Source organism: Vitis riparia, chromosome 10 (assembly GCF_004353265.1).
Source record: "Vitis riparia cultivar Riparia Gloire de Montpellier isolate 1030 chromosome 10, EGFV_Vit.rip_1.0, whole genome shotgun sequence".
Classification (NCBI taxonomy): domain Eukaryota; kingdom Viridiplantae; phylum Streptophyta; class Magnoliopsida; order Vitales; family Vitaceae; genus Vitis; species Vitis riparia.
This window is the reverse complement of record NC_048440.1, coordinates 12,850,188-12,877,146: the sequence shown is the minus strand read 5'-3', so window position 1 is coordinate 12,877,146 and position 26,959 is coordinate 12,850,188. Positions and strand designations below refer to the sequence as shown.

General features: G+C 33.6%; 1 protein-coding gene across 3 annotated transcripts; it reads right to left on the bottom strand.

Moving 5' to 3' along the window:
- Positions 1-1,443: 1,443 nt before the first annotated feature.
- On the bottom strand, positions 1,444-19,407 carry LOC117923342 (transcription factor TCP2). 3 transcript variants are annotated; one of them, XM_034841597.1, is made up of 4 exons: positions 18,889-19,406; positions 18,252-18,375; positions 16,360-18,083; positions 1,444-1,716 (listed from the first exon to the last, which is right to left on the bottom strand). In XM_034841597.1, exon 3 carries the CDS (start codon positions 17,735-17,737, stop codon positions 16,403-16,405), a length of 1,335 nt encoding a protein of 444 aa, XP_034697488.1. In that variant the 5' UTR covers positions 17,738-18,083; positions 18,252-18,375; positions 18,889-19,406; the 3' UTR covers positions 1,444-1,716; positions 16,360-16,402. The 3 variants fall into 3 exon arrangements, with proteins under 3 accessions (XP_034697488.1, XP_034697487.1, XP_034697489.1); XM_034841596.1 differs by having other exon boundaries at positions 18,938-19,406; XM_034841598.1 differs by lacking the exon at positions 1,444-1,716 and having other exon boundaries at positions 16,359-18,083; positions 18,938-19,407.
- Positions 19,408-26,959: the final 7,552 nt, after the last annotated feature.

Sequence of the window (26,959 nt, the reverse complement as noted above, 5' to 3'; positions counted from 1 at the left end):
AAAAAAATATTTTTATTTCTTTTTTAAGGATTATTTAAAAAATAATTATATGTAGAATGATAATATATTTAAAAATATGTTAAAAGTATTTCAAGTTTTTAATCGTGATTTTGAAGAGAAACCTCCTAACATTTGTTTTGTTAGGAGCATATGATCGTATTGCTTGCAGTCCTCTTCTTTTTTCTTTTTTATTTATTATTATTTTTTTAACGGTTTTTAGAGTGTAGTTGGCGGAGGTAGAAGGGTTTCCCAAATTAGGAATCATCATGACTTTTCTCAATAGTATGTAATTTAAAAAAATTATTCTTAAATTATTATAGTAAAAGAAATTACAAATATATGGTAGTTTTTGTCACTTAGGAGAGGGTGAATGGATAAATTTTTTTTTAACCAAAATTGTCTTTTCAAAAGACAATTTTATTTCCATTTAAAAAATAAATAAAAATTCAAAACGGAATTCTCATTAAAAAAAAATTAATATTTTTTTTAATATTTATTACAAATTATTTTTAAAAAAATCCCTAAGGGAAATCATCTCTTGAAGAAGAGACGAGTTCCCATGAAAAAAAATAATTTTTTTTTTCATAAAAACTCTCGTCTCTTCAAGAGACGAGTTCCCTTGAAGATTTTTTTTTTAATTTGGGATTTTTTTAAAAAATATATTATTTTTTTTCATGGGAACTAATCTCTTCAAGAGACGATTTCCCTTTTGAATTTTTATTTTTTTTAAAATGGAAATAAAATCGTCTTTTGAAAAGACGATTTTAGTTAAAAAAAAAATTTATTCGTTCACCCTCTCTCCTAGATGGCAAAAACTATCATATATTTGTAATAACTTCTTCTACTATAATAATTTAAAAATAATTTTTTAAAATTACCATACTATTGAGAAAAGTCCGATTTTTATCTCCATACCCACCTATTCGTCGCATCTTCCAGCGTAACGGATTTGGGCCTCTTGGACCAATGAAAGATGAGGGTCTGAATCTGTTGAAAGTTGAAAGTTGAAACCACCACTTTTGCTTCAATATCCATACTTTGCTTTGCAATTTTCTTTCTTTAATTTTTCCCAACAAAAATTGTTACCATGTTTAAAACCCGTTTATAACTTAATAATCCATGAGACGGAGGCATAGTAATCATTTAAAAAATTTTCAAACAAATCAGGGGCAAACACTTTTTGCCTCCTTAACATGTACTGAGATTGAATGTCACCACGAGATACAAGTATAACCAATTTTTAAAAAACATTGAAATTAGGACAGACAGCACCAAAAGAGACCCGTGATAGGTTTTCTACTTTGTGAAACCACAATGGATAATCAAAGACAAAAAGACAAGAAACGAATCTGGCGCACGCTCAGACCCACAAATATAATATTTAATAATAGGTCGCAATGAGGGTTGTTTTTGGGGGTAGGGGGTAGGGGGGTGTGTTCCAGAAACTCAAAATGCAATTCCGCTTCATAAAGTAGATTGATTCTTAAATAATAAGTATAGACAAATTCCAAAAGGCAAATTGATGAATAACTTCAAATCAAATCATCTCATCAAAACACACAATGCTTCCCATGCACAAGCAAAGCAAATATATCCCCAATGTGTGGATGGAAAGCTCAACCATTTCAAAACGCATAAAGCATAAATAATAACAATTCAGGGGAAGGCATGCATTCACTCACGGCTTCCCTCTCTACTTCTCCATCTTCATTTTTCCTGCACCAACATAACCACTCAAGTTAATACACATGATATTCTATCCCCAATCATAAAATAACCTTGTCAAGTTCCAATCTCAATGTGTGTGGATGTCAGGGTGCCTCTGGTGTGGCTTCAATTCTACACCAATCACCTGTGGGGGGGAGAGGAAGCTGTAGTGCAGCAAGGGTCACATACAAATACTGTTCTGTAAGTGAAGCTGCTAAGCTTGTGTTGTGTATTTGTATACGTGTACACAATTTATTTATGAGCATGCAGAGAAGATATACAAGCATCAGTAGAAAAACATCCTACGTGAGAAATATAGCTCAGTACAATTATAGAATTTTCCATGGGTTAAATCACCTCCGTCCCAACTACTAGGAGTCCCTACATCTACATTCTCTTTCAGGTCAATCCAGCATGTTCCTAATACAGAAATGCCTCCACTTCTGTCTTTCAGGATTCCTATTCAAAAAGTGACTAAGTTTTTATTTTGGATATGAAACTAAGAAAGGCAACACTCTCATATATGCCTAGTTTGTTTGCATGTTGATGCTCTCCATTATGCAAAATGTTTCTGAACATGGAGTGTCAATATAGTATAAAGCAAAAAAAAAAAAAACAAAACATAAGTTACGTAAGTTTGGTAGGCAAAAGATCTCATACAGATCTATTGAAACTGAGATCAGCACCCTTATAATCTCCTTTCCATCTACACTGGATTAATAAACAATTCTTTCACAACTACCCTTATGACTTTAAGAACTGATGAATTCAAAGATGTAGAACGTAACTTTCCAATAATTTTCTTTACAGTGAACCTGGAAGTAATTAACCAATAACATGTTGGCTATGTCACACTGCATCTGCAAGGTTTCTAGGTGACTCTCAAGTATAATATCTAACTTACTGGAAAATATTTGCTCCCTGTTCAACCACTTTAACCAGTTAATTTACACTATCCCCAAGCACTTTCACAAGTTGGTCGTCTTGCATGCAATGCTCCTCTTTTAAGGGACAAAAAACATTTAGAAAAATAGAATCCGCTCAATGCTTCATTTTAGAGTACTGAAACAGTTACTAGAAAATAAAATCCCTATCCCATGAACAACCTTCCATGGTCAAAATCCATTTTATATCTCATTATCTTAAAAGGTTTGAGGACCTAAGAAAGAAGAGTAAAACCAGTATTTTGACACGATATTACTAAACACTGAATCCAACGGTAGGCATGCAGCATATATGACATTCATTGCTTGTATAAATCTCAGTTGAAAACTAATTCACAAGAAAAAACTGTCCAATCATTTAGACATCTTCACTCAATCTCCATACTTATGTAATGAACATCTGAATTGAACACAAGTTCATCTAGAGAGTCATCAAATGAAACAAATTTTTCATGGAAACTTCTCATAACTTCCAAAATCTCCTTATTGCATAATTATTTGATTGTGTGCAATCAAATTGTTGCTCATAAAGCTTAGAAGCACATCAAACTGATCAAAACCGCTAATTTGTGTTTGACCTAAATAGTATTCTCTTGTCAAGTAAACCAATCAACCCTTCTCCAAAACTTCAAATAAATGTTGCCTTTGACAGCTCAAGGTTCGACTTAAAATATTGAACTCCCCATTAACAAGGCCCTGCTAAAAATGTCCTAGTGCTTGCATGATGATATAGTACTCTTTGAGTATATACATGATAGATCAAGCTTCACTAAATTTCTGCAACAAGAATAGGTATATGACACCTTCGTTGGTTAAGAAAGCCAAATCATTACCCAAAACCAAGGCACAATGGTCAAACTTTAATGCCACTTGAAATTTGATAGGAGGGGAAGAAAAATTTTCCTCAAGAAGTTGAGAGCTCTTTTTTAATATTTCAATAAAAACCAGCTTGCCTCCTGCAACCACCAGATAAAGCGAATGTAGTCCTTCCAGTCTATATTCAGTTTGCCAACATATACAGACCACTCCCGATGGGTTAACCTTTTCCACATCCAAGCAAAGACTTGAATAAAATAGTGATCAAAATGAAAAGGAATTTCAATATCTTGAATTGGTAAGTATAATACTAGATTCTAAAACAAAAGAATTTGACAATGCTCATCTCTTAAAGAAGGGAATCCAATTTGAGTCTCCTACAGTTACGTATTTGAATGACTCTAACCTAGGCCCAAATGCATCTGTAAGCATAGACTGCTTTAACCATCATCAAATGCATAGCTTCATTTTTATTAGCTCCTTGTAAACTAGAATCGTCAACAACAGGAAGAACACTGAAAGGAGAAAATACAACAATTGGAGAGTCATGTCATCAAGCATTTGCCTTCCAAGAGTGCCAATACATCAAGGATCTAAGCTTGGTTCAATTTCTAAATTGAACTTGTTATGTTATTCCTTAGTTTCATTGGTGCCCCCAAAAGCTTGTTAATTGCACAATGTTAGTCAGTCTCCTCTGTCTTCTGTCTAAATTGGAAAAGGTTGCTTTGATAGCATCATTTAAGAGGGAACTCCATTTAGTTTTAAAACAAGTTATCTCCCACACCAAATCTTCAGGTTTTCTTCCGGCAGGGGTACATCCCTTTGACTTTGTCCCTCCGCACAGATGGATAACCATGAAATGTCACTACCAACCTCTGATTATATCATTTTTATTTAAGAGGAAGACTATCATAAAACTTAATTACAGCTTCCAATGATAATGTAGCAGCCCACCCCTTTGTGGAACATGATCGGAAAAGAGTTCTCCTAGCACCTGTGATTTGGATGTAAGCATTTTCATGCTACCAACAACTCTTTTTTGAGACTCAATGCAGAGATTCTGTGGGTTAACAAGTCTATGAAGTGTTCAAATTTTCTCATCTCGCTGTTTTAGTCATGATTTCTGGTTACCCTCACTCTTCTGCTTGCCTTTAGGAACTATGATAGATCATTAACTAGCCCAAGAGTTGTCAAACTCAAATCATGATGAATAAGAAAAGAAAACGATGGTAGAAGGTTTTGGGATTCACTAATCAAGATGGTCATCTATGCTGAGGTGCACTGTTAAGTGTTAAGATGGCTAAGTGGAGCTGCCGTAGTCGCAGCTCCTTTCAGTACTGAGGTGGAAAGATGGCGAGAGGATGCATAGCTTGAAGAGACACCAAGACAACTGAATTGATTGAAGGTGATGATGAAGTCTCTAAAAACCTCTCAAAAGTGTTTTTTAGGTCTCTGGTTTTCTTCAGTTTGAAAAAGCTCTATACCATCTTTCAGGTTGAATAACCTTCCAGGCCTGTCTCTGGCCTTCGGAATCCAACTTTGGCTTTTTGAAATAGCTCTGAGTGTCTTTTAGGCCTTCATATAAGGCTTCTAAAAGGTTCCAATTCTCACCCTAAACTCTTTAAAAGGTTCTCCCAAATGTTCTCCTTCCCCCTCTTTAAGGAAGCAACTATTCATCAAGGGGACGTATGTTTATCCTTCAAGGAGGGATGTTATCCTGCAGTGGGGACAAATTTACTAGTAGATTTCTTAGTAGCTTACATGACAATCAATTGGGTAAGGAATGTAAGATACATACATAAGTTATTATGCCTAAGTCTAGACACATGCCACAACGTCCATCCACTCCTCAACTCCCTCAGACTTGTTGCTTACTTGGTCAAACTCTCAAATGACAACCTCACTATCTACATTGCAATCATCATCGTGAACTTCTAAATTGCATGCATCCACTGATTTCCTATTTTAAAGTATATTAACAAGACCAAAAATAAATACATAAATATAGGGAAGCATAAAGTAATTAACTACCAATTTTATAAAAGATAGTGATGTTATTACAAGGATAAATACATATAAGAAACATTGGCATTATGATTTTGAAAATAAATAAATATATTTAATAAAATATAAAATTTTAGTATATAAGTTGATCGTGATATTAACAGAAACAAAATTTTATAAACATAATTTTTAATTTCAAGTTCCATTTAATGAAAATAAATAAATAAATATTAACCAAAAGTCTTCATCAAACATCATCTTCAGGATCAAAACTCAAATGCTTCAAATTCTACCATCCCTTCAATTGTCCATCAATTTTTTTTCTCGTCACCTTTTTCATATGTATATATATTAAACTTGGGGATACTTAGCGGTCACACATTTAACATAAAAATGGAACACAATATTATATAGTATCATATCTGTGTCCAGTTAAGGTTTTGGCAATTAATTGTAACGATGCAAAAACTGAAAGGTAAAAAAATTGTGATAGAAAATTAATCCAACATATGTCTCATATGTACATGGTACTCATTGTGATAAACAAAAAAGAACAAGAATAGAGAAAAGAAGATAAGAAATTAAAAAATTAAAAAAAAAAAAGCAGACAACAAAAAAAAAAAAAACCATGTACATAGTTTGGTTTAGAACTTGCATTAATAGTAAAAAAAAATTCCAAATTCCAAACATTCCTTCTCTTCGAGTTAGGATTTCTCCATATATTTTCTTCTCATCATATAGGAATAATTTAAAATTTGCTCGAACAAGCATATTTTTATAAGATATTCTTATAATAAGAACATTTCCTTTATATGATAAAAAAAAAAAAAACTTTCTAATGTTCCTGGACTTAAAATTTGAATTAAAACGACAATATCTCATGCAATTAAACCTAACATTTGGTTTTTTTCTTTTTTTCTTTTTTGATAGGTAAAGAAAAGTAGCATATATAATAAAAAAGGGACACCAAAACCAGTGCTCTCAAAGTATACAAGAAGTATACAATAAAGCCTAAAGGTTCAACCCAGAGGGGGAGGGAAAGAGCAAAAACCATCACCTGTCCTTATTTTGAATCTAACCAATTAATGAAGCTAATAAGAGAAAAAGGGCTTATATCTATAGAAACCCTAGACCAGGACCACAAATTACATACAAATTTTTTTTTCAATTTTTGGATCAATAACTCCTCATTGTCAAATGCTAACAAGCTGCTTTCTTTCCACACTGTCGAACATATACATAAAGGGTAAACCTAACATTTGTTTAATTTCCTTTGTTAGATTTTCGCTAACAAAATTTCTCATGAACATGTATTTCTAACATATGTACATGTAAGACCCTTTTTTTATTATTCATTGCAATTCTAAATACATTTTATATCTAACCTTCTCAAAGATGCTATGAATTGTCAAAGGTATTCGTATTTTAGTATCAATACATGGTTTTTATAAGGATAGGACAGAAAAAAGTATATCAAAATACACAAGGTCTATGCAAAGGTCATTAAACAGTAAATAGAAGGAAGAAACAAAAAACAACCACCTCTCTAAAGTTAGTACCCAATCAAATCAGTCAATATGATCTACATAGACTTCGAAGGCTTTATTTATGCACTTTTTAGCCCAAAAGCAAAAAAGTGCACATTAACAAGGTTTTGAGAGCTTGACCCAAATTTTCCAAAATTTTAAACGATTTCTAATTTCTTTCCCTCCAAGTAATGAAAAATAAGCAAAAGGATATCACTTTGAGTCTTTTTTGTTTCTTCATCACAAATGTTTTGTATTAATCAATAAAATCTCTCTTATTGAAAAAGACTATTGTCTATCTATGGCAAATAAAGAAAATAACAACTATCATAAGACCCTACATGAAAAAGTATACGGTTACCTAATTCTTCTTCACCCTTAAAAAGATCACATCAATTTGTCAAGGTTAATTATCTCTTTTTCAACTAGTACAAAGTTAGAATCCTCTAACAAATGGCTTTCCAAGAGCACCATTTTCATCGAGATGCATGGATTCCAAATTATTCCCATATGAAAAGTTTCCTCATTACCCCATTATAAATAAGATTAGAAGGTTTTAACCATGAATTTTTCATCCTTTAAATTCAATCCAAAACAACCTATCCTTTCTATCCCTCTTTTATTGATATCTCATGCAAAGATAGAATCAATTTGTCAAGCTCCATCGTCTCCTTAACTTATCTTAGTACCTATGGATTCCAAATTGTTTCCATAGGAAGAGTTGTTCTTCTCCTAGCTCCAAATAAGAAAATAGAACTTTGAGTAAGAATATTCCATCCTTTGAATCTATCCAAAACAATATATCCTCTTCATCCCTCTTTACCAATCTCTTGTGCTCTGCCTCAACACTTCCTAGATTCCAATAATTTTTTTTGATAGACAAAGATATATTGAATTGAGAAAATGCCAAAACAAGGGACACACCCTACGTATATAGGCAGCGTACAAAGAGCCAAAACAAGGCCTGCAAAAAGAAAGAAAAACCCTAGAGAGATAAAAAGCTAGCCACTATGCCAATAACCCAAAAAATTAAGAAAAGAGGGAGAGTCTAAATCCAAAAGCTATTGAGACATCACTCTAGAAGTGAACGGAAAAAGACATTCATCAAACTTTGATCTGACAACTCTTCCTCTTGGAATGTTCTTCAGTTTCACTCTCCCCAAATACACCAGAAAAGACAAATAGGCATCAATCTCTAAACTGCTCTCCTCTTCTTCCTAATCCCTCAACTTTCCATTCTAGAAGCAGATTCATCATTGAAGCCGGGAACACCCATACCAGTCCAAAATATGATAGCGGCAAAGTCCATAACTCCCTTGTCTTAACATAATGAATCAGAATGTGGTCTGTCGATTCCTCACTATCTTTACAAAGGTTGCACCTATTGACCATAGACCAGCCCCTCTTCATTAACATGTCTACTGTTAAAATTTTTCTCCACACTTCTTTCCAAGCAAAAAAAACAAGTTTTAAGAGGGGCATACGAACCCCAAATCTCTTTGACTGGGAATAAAAAGCTATTCTTAGCCCTTAAGAGCCTATAATACAATTTCACATTAAACTTTCCCCTCCCATCGATCTTCCTAGATTCCAATAATGTATGATAGTATCATGTGTTATACATATTTCATAATTAAAATATTCAATGATGACATGTTTTGGATAAAAAGATTACAAAAGGTTGCACTTTTTTGTTGTAGAATACCCTATATCATGCACCATTTTTTGATAAGTAAATAAAAAAATATTATAATTATCAAAAAGGGATACATAGGATATATATATATATAGATATATACAACGTTGCCTTAAAGAGAGAACACAAAAAATAACTATTTCATCCCTCGACTATATATCCCACCCAATATACAACATCAAAGGCATTGACCCTTCTTTTATGTACAAGTTAACATGTGACACAGTACTGTTAAAAAGTGTTTTTAACACTTGAACTAACCACTCTTTACTTTTGAACACTTTTTTATTTCTTTCCTTCTAAATTATTTTAAAATTACAAAGAAAAAACGTTCTTCAAACCATACACCATAAAATTTTAAAAGCAAATTACAATTTAGGAGACAAACTAAGTTCAAAATTGTGATAAAAATTCACTAGTCGCAGGATGTCTGCCTCATTTCCGTACGGCATCAAAAGTAGCTAAATCTAAGATTTGTTTGACTTCCCTAAATTAGCCAACATGGTTTTTACAATTGATTACAACAATTGGCAGCTGGTAATTACTATTCCAGCCAAAATAAAGTCTTATTACCTTTTTCCACATCGTTTGTCACTTCTTTTATTAATAAGCTGGTAAATGTTGAGTGGAGGAAGAAAAAAAAAAAAAATATATATATATATATATATATATATATATATATATATATATATATACTTTCTTTCTTTTTTTTTCTAAAATCACTTTTTTAAAATTGTTAAATAACAACATTTTTCATATAAATAAGAGGAAGATGTTATTTCAATTACAAGTTTTACTATTTGTTAATGTTACAATTTGTGAATAGTGATGGAAAGAAAAGGTAAAAATAAAAAGTATTTATTTTTACCACCAATCATTACTCATTACATAAGTAGGGGTACAAGTTATGGTTAAAATATCATTTCCCAAATAGAAATCCCATGGGGGAGGTGCTAATGGTTGATTTTTACATTATTTAATCGTTACCCAATTTAATTGATCTTATTAGTATATTCCAAAAAAAATTAAGTTCTAAGACATTATTTAACATGATACTAGAATTATAAATCCTAGGAGTCTTAGCTTCCCTTTCTATTTTATATCATGTATAAGAAAGGTTGCAAGTAAAAAGGGAGGTGACTGTTATTTAGCATCAGCATCCATCATTGATTAATTTCTAATTGTTTAACTTGTTAGAGAAAGCAATGATTTAACATGACATTAGAATTTTAATTTTTAACAATCTCAAATTTAAGTTTGCATGCATTCCATCACTTGTGTAATTTATGATTGAGGGTGCATATAGGGTGGGATTCTGATTTTTAACCCTTAGCAAACACAAATCACACAAATTGTTAGTTCTTACTTCAAACCTTTGAAGGATGCATTAGTTTCACAATTATGAATAAATTGGTTTCCACTTACCAAACTGGTAACATGTTTGACTCCATTGAGCATTTTGAACCAACCGGGTCCCTCTTGCAACCAACCCTCTACCTATAACACCACTTTTTAAATTGCAGAGGGAACAAACAATATTTAATCTGGTTAAAAGGAAACCCTAAAGCGTCATGACATAAAATAGTGGATCAAAATGTGGACAAACAGAATCACTACTTTGCACTTGATATTTTCGTTCAAAAATCACCCACCTTAAAAGCATGGGATCAATGATGAGCATTTTGAGGAAAGGGTCACCTTCGAAAGGAAGTATACCATTTTGCTAGGGCTGGTGAACTAGAAAGGATGGGTGGAGACCTGAGAACTCACCTTATCCCAGTTTAGTACCCGGTCAACAATGAAATGATAGGTGATTCTGTCCAAATTACTTCTTTGTGTTTAGGAAGAAAAGACTTAAGAATGGTCAAAGGAAATGAAGTAACCTTTGGTGGGGTGGCCTCTAAGAGAGTAGTCATATGGTTTAGCTAGCTAGTTCTTGGTGGACAAACATTTTGCCCAGCGGGATGGTTAAATCAGCTCTCTTATAACATTCTTAGCAGATAGGAAAGAAATTACAGGTTGTTTTACGTAGACTCCTAGTTAGAATGACCCTGTAAAGAAGACAACTTCTCATCATCTATTCATATTTTCATAATCTTACAAATAGTTGATGTTTCGAAGGAAGAAAAAATGTTACATCAACTCCCAGTCTTGAAAACGAAGAGTTGTTTCTAAAAATAGTTTTCTATTCTGAATAACAGAAAACTGGTTTTCAAGTTAACAATTTTTTTATAGATTACAATTTTTTTTTAAGAACTTGTTTTGGAAATAGGTGCTTTTTATAAACATATTCTAATTGTTTTTTATTGTTATTATTTTAAAAGGTCATAATAAAAATATGAAGAATGACTGAAAACAAACTACTACATATAAGAGTTACTTTTTAAAAATATTTGAAAATACAAAAAACAAGTAATGAACATTCTAAGTTTTCAATCAGACTTTTGTTTTAGAAAACATTATATAACTAATTTTGAAAACTATTCTGGGAACCATTTTTAAGAGTTGTTTTTGAAAACATTCTCAAACAAATCATAGGTTTCTAGGTTTCAAAATGAGGTGTAGTTTTAAAAAAGGTGATGATTGGTTTTATTGGAGGTATTCCTTATGTTATATGTAATTATATTGGATTATAATCAGTACATGACAGTTAATAGTTTCGCTTTCAAATATTGAAGGGCAAGAAATCTTTCAGTAATTTACATCATCTGATAAAGAGAAGTAAACCTAGAATATCCTAAGAAGAAAAGCAAAACAAGTCGGACAACCGAAGGTCACTACAAAACCAAGCCAAAACATCACTGAATAGTCAATGTTAAAGTTTGTAATAAACAATGTTTCAGTGAGCAAATACTGTAACAGAGTTGACACCACTCTAGGGCATTACCGTCTACAGTTACTATATCCTTTCACATTGTTGTCATCCTTCCACACTACTCATAAAAGTGATCACAATCTTCTATGTTACAATATATAGGCATTCTTCCCATTCTATTCATCTTGTGATATGCCATTACTCATATTATTTTCATCTCCAAAACTTTAGGACTATCCTCTAAGACAAGTGGCCATAATTAACATCATTATCCAGCCTCCAAACTGAGACCAAGGTTGAAGATTCAAGCAGGCCCGAAACTTTGTTTTGTTGTTGAATCAAATAGTGATGAGGTTTTCTTTGAGCTTCACTCTTGCAATTGAATCATTCCCTTAAAAAGAATGGAATCATACAGCATGGGCTTCACAAGTGTAATTGATGCATGGGGTGCTTTAATGGCAACAGAAACAAATCCTACAATCATTTGCTGTTTTATCCCGTCATGACATGATAACAAAAAGGTTAATTTGTTTTCCATGAGACAACTCTATCTGTCACAAGTTGGATTTAAAATCATCCCAAAACTAATTCAAACCTATGTTTAATGATAGAGTATAATTCTTTTTGAAACAAACATGCCTTTAAAGATTTTATTTAGTAGGTTTTACTATTTCAGACAACTGAAACTGGAAATATTTTAATTTGACAGGAAATGAATGAGAGCAAAAAAGATGACAAAAAAATTACATTGAACAAGCAGGCCAAAAGGAAAATGAAGCAAGGGCAAGGACACTAGAGGGGAACAACCTCTAAACAAATCAATGTCTAGATCGTTTTGAATTCAACTAAGGTGGAGAAAGTCAAGCTCAACAAGCACTGATTACTGCACTCACATAAGTAGGAATATAGTGGAGGTTCATGGAGTCAACTAAAATGAAATGGGGAAGCAAAGACCGGGAGACCTCATAAGAGAGTGAGAAAGGGCATGTGGCAGAAGAGTCGAAAGCTAAAAAATGGCTATAGATAAAGTGGATTGGGCAAAAATGATTCCTGTAGTCTAGTCCATGTAGATGGAAAAGGACTGCCAATTCAAGTTAAGTTTGATGCTAGATAACTAGTGAATTTATGTAAAATCAGCAAACATCCACATATCAAATTCACCCATGTTAATTGTTGTATTCATCGGCTTCATATTGCTCTTAGTGTAACATTTTGAAGGATTAAACAAAGCAGTGAAAACAATTTCATATATGTTCTTTAAATATGGAAAAATAAAATAAAATAAAAGGAACTTTTATTCCCTTATGAGTTTAAACTATTACAGGGTCATTTTTCTAGGTCAAAGTAGAAGTTGGAATTCCTAATCAAACTATATAAAGTCATAGATCTAAGGGCCAAAGTTTTTATCCTAATTTATAGTCCAGTATACAAATAAAAACTCTGTCACGAATAAAAACTCTTATTAAGCGTAAAAAAGTGTTTTTGACTTTCAAAATATCTATTCATTCTGAACTTTCTTATGCTAAGTGATGGCAATGCCCTAGCCTAAATGACCTCTACATAGGTGGAAGTCTAAGCCTCTAGGCTACCCACACAAGGATGCAAGGAAAGAGTTCAATTACTTCACTCTAAGGGGTAAAGAGGCTGAATCTTTTGACAAAATTTCAGTGAGGTAGATGAAGGGGTTCCCTTGTGACTGGTTCAGTTAGAATTCTACTTTGTTTCCTTCCGTGTAGCCCCAAAAAAAAAAAGACAAAAAGGGAAAGGAGGGGAAGAGAGCTTGTATATTTTTTCTAACTCGGAGGATGAAATTTCCTTTTCTCGCAATGGAAATGAAGAAAGAATAAGGATTGATTCTGATTGGGTCTTGGCAACCAAGAAGTTTCTGTTGCACTCCCTCTACTCAAGTATAAAGGGAATTTATATATCCTTGGCCAATCTACAAATTCATAGAAGTTAGTTTTACCTCCATGAGTAATCCTCAAGGCTACTTTCCTAGTATTAACAACTTGATGGTTGACACTAATAATAATACGCCTGCGGGAGACATGAGCATGTTTCAAGTGGTGTGTCCCGCTTGTGTCTTGCCTTCACAATACCAATCACTTTGGATGCATTAGTGATGTGCCCTGCCCTCGCACCACTAGATGCTTTGAAGTTGTTTGGGGATGTTTATTTGGTGAGATATGAAGGGTTTCACTGAGGTGATGAAGTACTGTACACATGTCAAAATTACTTTGTTCAATTTGAGACGAAGAGGGTGGCATCAACATGTAGGAAACACATCCCCATGTCAATATATTTTCACCTCTTTATTGGCAAATGGGGATTCCAACAGTCGATTTTCTTTCATGAAAACATTGTTCACTCTACACCCGATAAGTCCTCGTAATTTTAAAATGCGCTTACACGATTAAAAGGAGCTCATATAATATCTACATGGAAGAAATGATATCAAAGCCAATGTTCAACCTTGGCATGGGACTCTGTTTAACTCGGGCGTTTCTCCATTTGAGTGTCCCATAATCTCGTAGGACACAATAAAGGCATAGTATCTGCACCTCTAATGAGTCCTCACGGTTTTAAAGTACATTTATATGATTAAGAGGAACTCATATGATATCTACATGGAAGGAACGGTATCAAAGTCGATTCTCAACCTCAATATGGGACTCTATTTAGCTCAATAAGGGTATTTGTTTGTTTGAGTGGCCCCAAAATCCCGTGGGACCCAAAAGAATGTAGTATTAATATGGGGTTAACTATGATATATTATATCAAATTAGAAAAAATGTTCATGACACTATATGTATGAGTTCTTCTTAACTATAAAAATACGTTTGAAAGTTATGAAAGCCTATTGAATTTAGAACAAACAATATAATTGAGAGCAGGTTAGATTGATTACACACACATGTCGCTTATCATACTAGCTAGACTTCCAATCCCTTGTAAAGGGGTCCCTATGGTCCATTTGTGGGAAATCCCTTATAAAGAGGTCCTTGTGGTCCATTTGTGGGAAAAGATTAAAAAAAACAAACCACAAAAGAATTTCAACCTCTCAAATTGGAGTATTTGCATGGGATTTAGCCATCTTCTCCAATCTTCTCTTTCTACTCAACCTAATTACTCTCCCCTCAAATCTAGACACCATACTCATGGCTGATCTCTTCCTACCAAAAAATTTCCAATTAAACATTCGATGAGAGATTAAGAATAGCGTTTAAAATAATGGCAGTTAAACCTCAGCTTCAACATAAAATGTGATTTATTTTAGTGTGAGCAAAATTCCTTTGCTTTAACCCCCTCAAGCTTCACTCAAAAGCTATGCTTCAACCACATAAACTTAATTGATCCCCAATTATTACATATCAAAAGTACAAAGCCAATATTTGAAAGATGCTCTCACAATTTTTTTCAGGCATCTATCCAACAAATTAGAGTCAATAAAAACACTCGAGAGAGAAGAGGACCAACAAAAGAAAACACCTTCAACAAAAGAATTCACGCCATTGAAAAAAGAAAAAGAGAAAGAAAAAGAAAAATCACAAAATGCAAGGTTTTTCAGATCTTTTCTTTTTCTGAAGAATCATATGGATTCTCTAACCCAGCTGCATGTTGATTAAACATCATTTAATCACATATTAGGACATTAGATCCATAGTATAAAAAGAGAAACTTCAGCCAAAACATCAAGGTTTAGTCATAAGTATCGCAAATCTTCCATTCTCAAAAGGGAAAAAGGTAAAGAAAGAAAGAAACAGAAAAATATGGAAGAAAAAAAGGAAAGCATTACATAACTGGATCAGCCATTTCAGTCACTTTTACATGATTAAATTCTGAACCTGGTGAAAATATAAAGGAACAAACAATAATCAAATGCCAAGTATGATTTAAATAAAGTAACTTCTAATGGTTTAACTTACACAATTAATTTTATATCAGTTTTCTTAGCTATCCACCTAATTTATAGTTTGTAGCGCACTAATTTTTTATTTATGTCCGGTAATTAATTTTAACACATTAGTAACTAAATAAATTCTCATAGACAAAGACGTCAAGATCCTTAGGATGACTCGCTATATTTAGCTTCCTTCACTGCTTAAGAATATGGTTTTTATTTTTCTTAAATTATCTGATCAAGGTTTGAATATTTCAACTGCTTTATTTTAAGTTCATAACAGCCTATAACTTTATCAGATAGGTTGAAAAAGTAATCCTTCCTACGTGCATGGGATTTACCCGGTGGGATTCAGGTAGCCTTTCATGTGACTTACCTAACCAACTAACTACCCAAACAGAAAACATCACAAAAGCTCAACAGTGCTCCAATCCTTTGACAGGTGGTACACTGCGACCACTTTGGTGGTGCTGATGGGCACCATATAAGGTGACAGATAGAATTGGGATTCTAAAACCAAAGTTCTTCCAGTCAGGGACTAACACCTGGCCTTGGCAACAGATGCTACGGAAGGAAGGAACCAAGAAGAGAACCAACAATGAGACAACCCGCCGATCCCCATTCACGGTAATCCATGCAAGAATCTTGAAGGACCATAATAAAAAATAAAATAAATAAAAACACCAATAAAATAAAGCCCAAGACCAATAGTTAAAAGGCTTTTATAATACCAAGAAAGCAAGCAAACAATTAAGGTAGTGGCTTATGTAACACCCGTAAATCCAAAAAGCACTCCGAGAAACTACACACTAGCATAATTATTAATTATAGACTGAAAACTGAAAACCCATGGAAAGAAAGAAGCAAAGCTCTACCCAAAAGCGATGTAAAGAGATGCAAGGTAACTAATTTGAATGGAAAAATGCGCAAATCAGATTATCAGTGCTTACCAGAAACGATGTTGAGCCGAGAGGAATGTGCTCTTCCAGCAACTTAGTTCTTTCCTTTTCCCTTCTGGTCTGAATGCCTGCTTCCGTCGCCATGGTAGAGTTGCAAGCGGCCATCAAATCCAGGTGAAAATTGATGATGGTGGTGATGATTCTCCACAGGAGCAGCGCCCATGAAGAAAGGTACATATGATCCGTCTATAGGAGAAAACCTCTGAAGGTGAGGCAACAGAGACGGAGAATTGGACTGAAGGGTCCCCCTATTGATACCAGCAAGGCCGGAAGAGATAGTAAAGTTGAGGTTGTTGTCACTACCACCGGGTTGCGAAGTCGCCACCGGGATAAGATGGTCGGAAACAAAAGAAAAATGCTGCAGCTCCGGATGATGATCGCCAGCCACATTGAACGGCGATTGCGGCAGTGAATTTCCCAAGTGGATTTGTCCAGCAAATCCTGATGAGTGATTGGTCCGGGACGAGGATGACCCGAGAAATCCCGGGCCAAAGTAATCCATAGTGGAATTCCACTGTCTTGGCATCTTGTGAAACAAATTGGGCTCGCCACTGGGGTTGTGCTGAACTGAAGTCGCGTTATTGCTAGCACAGCCAATACCCCCAGTGAGTAGTTCTGTGAAAGACGAGCTTTGGGGAATAGGGTTGTTCACATTGTGAGGGTGGGCAGCACGGGATTCATTTTCTTTCTCCTTCTCCTTCTCCTTTGCTGCTCTCTCCCTTGCTCGTTCACGGGCTTTCACACGGTTAACGCGGATCTCAGATCGCGAGAGAGACAACCCTGAGCCCTTGCTCGTCTCTGAAGTGCTACTACAAGCAGATTTCGACAAAGAAATATGCTGTTGGGGATGCTGATGCTGATAATTGTGCTCGCCTTCTAAGTCCACCGAATCAAACCCTTGTTCAGTGCCAGGGCTCGGTCTCTTTTCATCGCTCAGTTGCTTCGGTGTATCAGGAAATGAACTATTCAGCGAAGGGAGCTCGGCAATAGCATCTGAGGCTGCTTTAATCAACCACTCCACAGCTTTACTGGGCTGATCATAACCCAACCGATCTTGAAGATCATAGAATTGTATCGCGGTGGTGACTGAAAGCCGAACACGCCGGTCCCTTAGCCCTTTGGACGTCAAAACCTTACTATGCCTATCCTTGCCGCCGGAAGCTCGAGATACCCTAAAAATCCGAGAGTGGTGCCAAGCGCGAAGGCGACCACCATCGCTTCCGCCACCACCTCCCCTTTTAATTTCTAAATCTTCCTCGTCATCTGGGTATTGATCTCCCCCCTTTTGACCTATCTTGGTCAAATCATTTCTACCATTACCAACCCTGGAAAACTTACACGCCTGCGTCTGAATCTCGTCCACCTCCATAGCACTTTCATACCTTTCACCAAGAAAACCAGCACAAGAAGAAGACCCCTTTGCCTTGCTTCCTATTATGACTTTGTCTACCTCGTTGCTTCTAGGGATAGAGAGAGTTTAGAGAAACAAAGGGGTGGCAGTTGGAGTGGTGGGAGTGCAGGTGGGGTGGTGTGTCCTTTGCATTGATGACGAATACTCAGAAGTACTTTGGCTGTGTTGTGATAAAAAGGCCTTTTTTTACGGTTCGATATATCGCAGTCCAAGCCGGAAATGTCAGCACTCTTCGTTTAAGCTTTTTGCAGTGCTTTCAAAAGCAAAGCCTGAAATGTCTCAGACTCACTCAGCCCCTGCGAACCTAAGAGAGAGAAGCATCGGATGCTTAATACGTACACTGTTTTAACACTAACATAAACACATCCCCACACCCATTTTATCAACATCTCATTTGACTTAGCCCTAAAGATCTGTTTTTAAAGATAATCAGCTTTGGAAAAGCGAAAAATAAAAGCTTACTACTTCTCACCTTGATCTGATGAGCTTTTTTCTGCTTCAGATTTAAGCTATATAGCCTGCAGAGTCGGCAATTGCGTACAGGTCGCCGATCTATGTCTTTTTTCAACTCCTTCGAATTTAAGGCTTTCAATGACCTAAAAATGGCACACATTACATTACTACTGCGCCCAGAGGAAAGAAAACAATAATCATAAAATATACATCGTTTCTGTTTTCTATATTACAGACACCAAATCTTCAGCAATATTGACTGCGATTTTGAGGTTTTAAATTATGGTAAAAATGGCTGAACACTCTTTTGTTTTTCCTATGGTTTTCTTTGTTTTCAATGCGAACTAGAAAACACGGATCTGTGCTCATCCTCCACATGGATCTGTCGCTCTGAAGAACAATTACCGTACAAACCGAAACAAAATTTCGAGTATTCGTAACTCAAAATACGCAAAACAGCTCCATTTCAAAAGCTTAAAAAAATTGAACCAAAAAATTTTGTTTTAACCTGCGATTTCCAGTTCCTACGCAGCAAAACAAAGAATCAAACATTATTTGAAGAATGACAGGTGGGAATAAGCTCCATTTCAGAAAAAAAAATTAAGGAAAAAAAGGCAAAGAAAATAAAAAGGAAAAAAACCAAACAAACAACGAACGATATGGAGCCGGATCGGAGCGGTTTCAAAACGAGGAGACAAAGAAGACCTTCTTCGGATTTCGGGAAGCGAAGTTGGCGTGCGGTTGTTTCCTACGGTTGCGAAAGCAGTCTTCTCAGTAGAAAAAGACTCTCTCTCTCGAACTCGCTATGTATCGCTAAAAATGCACTAGCACTTGTTCAACTCCTCGTCCCCTCCCACTAGTCCAAGCCTTGAAAACACCAAAACCGCCATTAACAAAGCTCGAATTCACCTGAAACTGAGCTGAATTGCGACAGAGATTGAAGGAAGTCGTGGATGCGTGTTTCTCTCACTAGAAATGATATTTCTTTTTCTTGCGTTCCAGTTTTAAGAGAGAGGAAGAGAAAGAGAGATGAGGATTGTTTGGTGGCTGAGAAAATGAAATCCAAGTGTACAGGAATTTTTGAGAAATCAAGATACGAAGAGAGAGAAAGAGAGCTCGCGGTTCTATGCCCTAAGGCTTCACCATTCGAGCAATCACCGGGCTTATCGGGAAAGGACAGACACAGCGCCGTTCCCACTTTAAATATGTCTCTCTCTCCCATTTGCCCCTCTCTCTTTTCCATTTTACTCTTTTGCCTCCTTTCCTTCATTTTTACCTCCCTTCTCTTTTTTCTCTCATATTTTACTTCTTACGCCCTTTTTCTTCCCGTAAACAAACAATCGAAGGATGCTTTGTTTTCTATTCATAAGTAACCCATCCCTTCACCGTACGGTTAATTTTTATATCAAATTATGTTAGGTGCTTCTTATTATTCTTTATTTCTTCAAAAATCAAATGATACTGCTTTAATACGCCATAGAATTTTTTTTTTCTAAATATTTTTAATGAAAATCTTTTCATTTTAAGTGTTTTTTAATTTTTATTCAAACACCTTTTTAAAAAAATATTTTATATAGTATAAGTGATTTCTAAAATTATTGTTAAACAAACTCTAAAAATACTTTTGATAGTATTTTTATTCAAAATATTTTTTATAAAAATATTTACTCCATAAATGTCTTCTAAAGAACTATCCAGTTGGATATTTCTTTAAAAAAAATTATTATTCAACTTTTTACGTTTCATTGATCGAATACGATAAGATAGGATATTATTAAATATTATAGGGCGAGAAATGTCTTCAACTCTTAATTAAAATATATTTCCTTTAGTAAATAGAATATTATATAAACTATTTATTGAGTTTATATGTAATTATAATTAGATTTGTTATTAAATAAAGAAAGATAATAACAATATCTTTATAAATACTTTTAAGTCATGAAAAAAAAAAGTTATGTGAAAATTATATGGGATGAATAGAAATGAGACACTCGAGACTGAATAGTTACATTTATTTTTTATATAGTGCAATGTTATCTATTTCATTAATGGAAGTATGGACGGTCAGTGAACCACATTAAAACCTCATATACCTTTATTTGTAAATTATTTTATTTTTATATTTTTTTCATTAATATGTTTTATTAAAGCTTCCATTGACACAATGAATTGTATTAGGGCCTTCTTGAATATGCCTAGAGGAGCCTTGGTTGAATATGTTTGAAAGAAAGCCTTAATTGAAGACATGTAACTATTTTATTGAAAATGTTTGGAAGATCATTGGAGAAGCAAATAGAATAAAACACAAAAGAGAACAACAAAAAGAATTTTCGTTGAAGGTAAAATCAGGTTTTTTTTTCATAAGTGACACAAGAAGCAAGGAGATTGTAATATAGGGCAAGACCGGGGTGCATGAAATAATATGTAAATCATAGAGAGATGGAAAATTGACCTAATAGAATTTGATTCAAAATGAAGATTGTCTTGTTTCGAATTCCTGATTGGAATGTATTTCTTTTTTCATAAAAAATAGTATTATATAAAATATTTTATAAATTTAAATATGACTGTAATTAGATTTCTTATCAAATAAGGAAAAAGGAAAATGAGTTTTGTCTCACTAACATAAAAATATATGGAAAAAAATAACCCCAATTTTTTTTATAAATTTGGGAGTGTTGTAAAACAATGACAAATATAATACAAATCAAAGTAGTAGATATAAAATTTATCTTACTTTGATATATAATATGGAAGAAAGAATCAAAGAAGAGAATTAAGAAAGTGAAAGAAAGAGAGAGAGAGAATGAGAGGAAGAACTTTCTTTCTTTTTCTCGGGATGCTTTTACATGGAGGGGTAAGAAGCCTTTTATAGGCTTCATAATATGAACTCCCATTACTCATAAATGGAGTTCATAATGACCATCAATGTGGTCATTCATTACTTTTTATTTACAACAAGAAGAAAATATTACAAGTCTCGAAAGGAAAAGGTTATGAGAGGAAAATGATTTATAAGGACTGTAAAGTGGGAAACGTAAAATGTTTCAAGTGAAATGTTCTTTATATTATTCACAACATTTTTTATTATATAATAGAATGTCATCTCTCATTTTTTAAAGTAACCATGATTGGTCGAACATGTGTCTTTACGTGCAGATTGTTTTATTTTTGTATATGTTGAAATTTTTGTTGGCACAACATTATTTCTGATCAAATGAAATATGTGTATCTTAAGAAATCATTTTCATGGTATATAATGTACTTTATATTAAATTCAATTAAATATTTTATGCCATATTTGTATTTATTTTATAAAAAAATAAAAAATAGAATGAAAAAACATATTACATTTAAATGTTTGACATTTATTTTTAAAAAATTATACTACATATTAATACTTGATACTAAAAATATATAAATCTATCTTATATTTAGTATTATTTGAAAAACGTTTTACAATTCATGTGATATATTTATCTTTTTTATATATACAAGTTTAATAAATTTAAATTTTGAAGATAAAATGTGCACTCACCTTTTAAAAGATGAGTTTAGGATAAATAAGAGAAAACGATCCAAATGTTGTCAAAAGTATTAGAGGCAAAAGTTTTTTAAAATAAGTTTTCTGTTATTTAAATAAAAAAATAAGAAAATATATTTGATAACAAAAAACCTATTTTCCATTAAAAATAAAAAATATAATGTTTTCATCTAATATCTTTTAATTATTTTTTATTGTTTTGTTTAAATAATAACTATACAAACATGTAAAAAAGATTAAAAATAAAATATTAAATATAAAAATTATTTTTAAAAACATATTAAAAATATTTTAGGTTTCAAAACATATTTTTATTTTATAAAATATCATATAACAGTTTTTAAAAATAATTATCAAACATGCATTTAATTTTTAAATAACCATGTTTTTATAATTTATTTTTCTAAGAAAAAAATCCCAAGTCTACGAGCTACATCTACCACAGCCATTAAGAGCGTAGCTCATATCCTATTTATAGCCTTCACCCAACAACTTCATGCCCATTCAATTATTGCTCTGCATAAACTAAATTTTCAATTATTATTATTATGAGTAATTTAAATTTTCATTTGTTTTCTGACAAAAACTCTAATGTTTCCATCCACAGACACATTACAATGGTACCAAAAGTTTAATAGCTTTTATAGACCAACATGCCCCGTGGCTACAGCTCAGAACCATTCTTTGGAATTGAATGATTTGTCTATTTTTGTGTCCTTAATTAATTTTTATTTATTCTTGGTGCAATCATTGATTGGGAGAATATATATATATATATATATATATATATATATATATATATATATATATATATATATATATATATATACTTTTATTTATGTCCTTTAGAAAATTTAGATATGTTTGGATGACCAGAATGAAAAACGAGAATAAAAAATAATTTTAATTTTAATGAAAATTTTATAATATTTTTTAGTTTTATTTTTGTTTGACATAAAATTTTAAAAATATTTGTAAAAAATTTAAATTTAAATATGGGGCATTGTGAAATTACGATTTTATATCATAAAGTTGGAATTAATTCCAGGTCTTAAAAACAACGTGGTGGACACTGTAGAGATGGAGACTGTAGAGACGGGCAGTCGAAAATCAAAGAGGACACACCAACCAAATGTCCAAATCAGTCTTTAAAATAGAAAAGGCCATGTGTGGGCATAAAATTTAGCCCTACACTACCCACCTGGCTCCTTCTCTCGCACATATTTCTTTCTCCTCCATGCTACACGCTGGAATCTTCTCTTAAAATCCGCCAAGACTTAAAAAATAATAATAATAAAATAAAAATTCAAATTTTGAAAAAATAGGATGAGTGAGATAAGAAGTTTTATCTTTTGAAACACAACTTTGATTTAAGTATTGAAATTGTCTTATGATTTATCATTATTATGTCAAAAAGGGTCACGATTTGAATTGATTGATTGTGTTCATGTTAGAAATTAGAGACTTGATTAAATATATTAAAAATATAAACTTAAATGCGATTTAATTATTAAAAATTAAAAATACGCCATATCACCTATATACCTTATTTTGTTGTAAATGAAATGTAATGAATGACCACATTGATGGTCATTATGAACTCCATTTACTCATCTTTAAGATGAGTAATGAGAGTTCATATTATGAAGCCTATAAAAGGCTTCTTATCCCCCCCCCATGTAAAAGCATCCTGAGAAAAAGAAAGAAAGCTCTTTCTCTCATTCTCTCTCTTTCTTTCTTTCACTTTCTCAATTCTCTTCCTTGATTCCTTTTTCCATATTATATATCAAAGTAAGATATATTTATCTCTACTACTTTGATTTGCATTATATTTGTCATTGTTTTACAACACGTTATCAGCACGAATTGCTCTGAAGGTAATTCTCGTATCTTAAACTTGAAGTTATTTATATAGAATAAAATTTTACATATTTATATTATTGTTGATTTGTTTTGTTACATATTGTTAAAAGTTATAAACAAATTATTTGATTTTGTTTATAATCAAAGTTATACCAATGCTATCAAGTTATTATAACTGATTTTAATAATATTGTTTTGTCATATATATGAAGTTATTTGACAATGTCGAATATCACAAAACTCGAATTTGTGGCACTTGACATTTCGGGAAAGAACTATCTATCTTGGATCCTTGATGCTGAATTACATCTTGATGCAATGAACCTTGGAGCTACGATCAAACAAGGAAATCAAGCATCCCTGCAGGATCGCGCAAAAGCATTGATTTTCCTTCGCCATCACCTCCATGAAGGTTTAAAAAATGAGTATCTTAAGGTAAAGGACTCATTTACTCTATGGAGTAATTTGAAAGAAAGATATGACCACCAGAAAACTGTGATTCTCCCAAAAGCTCAATATGATTGGATGCACCTAAGGTTGCAAGATTTTAAAACTGTTAGTGAATACAACTCTGCACTTTTCAAAATCAGCTCTCAATTAAAGCTGTGTGAAGAAAAAATCACAGAGAAGACATGTTAGAGAAAACTTTTACTACGTTTCATGCCTTGAATGTGCTCCTGCAGCAGCAATATCGAGAGCGTAGATTTACAAAATATTCTGAATTAATATCATGTCTTCTTGTTGCTGAACAAAATAATGAGCTTTTGATGAGAAATCACCAGTCTCGTCCAACTGGATCTGAACCATTCCCTGAAGTGAATGCAATATCGTCCCAAACTCGTGGACGTGGACGAGGACGAGGACGTGGTCGTGGTCGTGGAAGAAATCCCCGATACCATGGTTCTTATAGTAATAATTCTCAGAAAATGAAAGCCTCATTGCACCACCAGAAGTGGAACAATACTGAGACAATACAAGAAAATGGGAAGCGTTTACAAGATAAACCTCTTAAGAACCATGAGAATAATTGTTATAGATGTGGTATGAAGGGGCATTGGTCGCGTACCTGTCGTATGCCTAAACATTTGGTCGACCTTTACCAAGCATCAATAAAAGCTAAAGGAAAAGAGATAGAGATGAACTTTACCGATGGTGATGGATTGGACCTAACCTACTATGACATTGATTTCTTTGGAGGTCCCAATGAAAAAACAGACCATTTGGTAAATGATGAAAAAATTAACATTGATTGATGTTACTTTATATATAAAATAATATATTATTATGTCTTATATTTACATCTGATTTACTTTGTTATTTACATTATGCCCTATTTTTTTTGTTATATCTGAAATCCATGTGTTATTTGGTCTCAAGATGAATGAGGATGATGTATGTCTCGCGGACTGTGCGACCACGCACACAATTCTTCGAGATAAAAGATATTTCTTGGAATTGACATTAATAAAAGCTAATGTAAGTACCATATCTGGTACTACAAACTTAGTTGAAGGCTCTGGAAGAGCAAACATAACGTTGCCAAATGGAACTAGATTCCATATAAATGACGCGTTATATTCTAGCAAATCCAGAAGAAATTTGCTCAGTTTTAAAGATATTCGCAGAAATGGATATCATATTGAAACTATGAATGAAGATAATGTTGAATATCTTTACATTACTTCCATTATATCTGGCCAGAAGCTTATAATGGAAAAACTCCCGGCTTTCTCCTCTGGATTGTATCATACAACTATAAAGCCTATTGAATCATATGTTGTCGTGAACCAGAAGTTCAACGACCCAAAAGTTTTTGTCCTTTGGCATGACAGGCTAGGTCACCCAGGGTCTTCAATGATGCGTCGAATAATCGAACACTCACATGGGCATCCACTAAAGAACCAGAAGATTCTTTCGCCCAATGAATACTCATGTGCTGCCTACTCACAAGGTAAATTGATAATCAGACCATCTTTTACTAAAGTCATATCTGAGTCACCAATCTTTTTAGAAAGAATACATGGGGACATATGTGGGCCTATCCATCCACCATGTGGACCATTCCGTTATTTTATGATCTTAATAGATGCTTCTACTAGGTGGTCACATGTTTGTCTCCTTTCTACAAGTAACATAGCCTTTGCTAGACTCCTTGCACAAATAATCAGATTACGAGCACAATTTCCAGATTATCCAATTAAGACAATACGTCTTGATAATGCTGGCGAATTTACTTCTCAAACATTCATTGACTATTGCATGTCAGTAGGGATAAATATTGAGCATTCTATTGCTCATACTCATACCCAGAATGGTTTAGCAGAATCCTTCATTAAACGTTTCTAATTAATAGCTTGACCATTACTAATGAAAACCAAATTACCTACTTCCGCTTAGGGTCATGCTATTATGCATGCTGCAGCTTTAGTCCGTATTCGACCTACAACTTACCATGAATACTCCCCTTCACAACTTGTGCTTGGAAAACAACCAAATATCTCTCACTTACGAATCTTTGGTTGTGCAGTATATGTACCAATTGCACCTACACAACGCACTAAAATGGGTCCCCAACGAAGACTTGGGGCTTATGTAGGTTTTGATTCTCCATCTATCATAAAATATCTTGAACCTTTGACAGGCGATGTTTTTACAGCCCGCTTTGCGGATTATCATTTTAATGAGAGTGTTTTCCCATCATTAGGGAGAGAAAAGTCGATTCCTAAATAACGACAAGAAATTAGTTGGAAGACATCTACTATGACCCATCTTGATCCTCGTACAAATCAATGTGAACTAGAAGTTCAAAGGATCATTCATTTGCAAAATCTTGCAAATCAATTACCAGATGCATTCATTGATACAAAGAAAGTGACAAAGTCACATATCCCGGCTGCAAATACTCCAGCACGGATTGATGTCCCTGTAGGACAGTTAACAAATGAATCTAAGATACGCCTGAAGCGTGGTAGACCTGTAGGCTCAAAGGATGTAACTCCCCGGAAGAGGAAAACCCAAGAAAAACTTGGCACTCTAGAAGAGACCATCAAAATGACTGATCAGTTTAAAATTGATAAATCTATAGCCCTAGAAGTGGCACAAATAATGCAGAAAGCCTCCGAAGAGGCACAAATTGAACAAGAAGCCCCCGAAGAGGCACATATTGAACAAGAAACCCCTGAAGATCCACATATTGAACGAGAAGCCCCTGAAGAGGCACAGGTACCTGAAAATTGTGAGATCTCGGTAAGTTATGTACAAACTGGAGAAAAATGGGATCGAAATAATATTGTTATTAACAATATTTTTGCTTTCCA

Excerpts from the sequence above, each read along its gene's own strand:
- LOC117923342 (XM_034841598.1), bottom strand. The coding sequence starts at position 17,737 with ATGGAGGTGGACGAGATTCAGACGCAGGCGTGTAAGTTTTCCAGGGTT.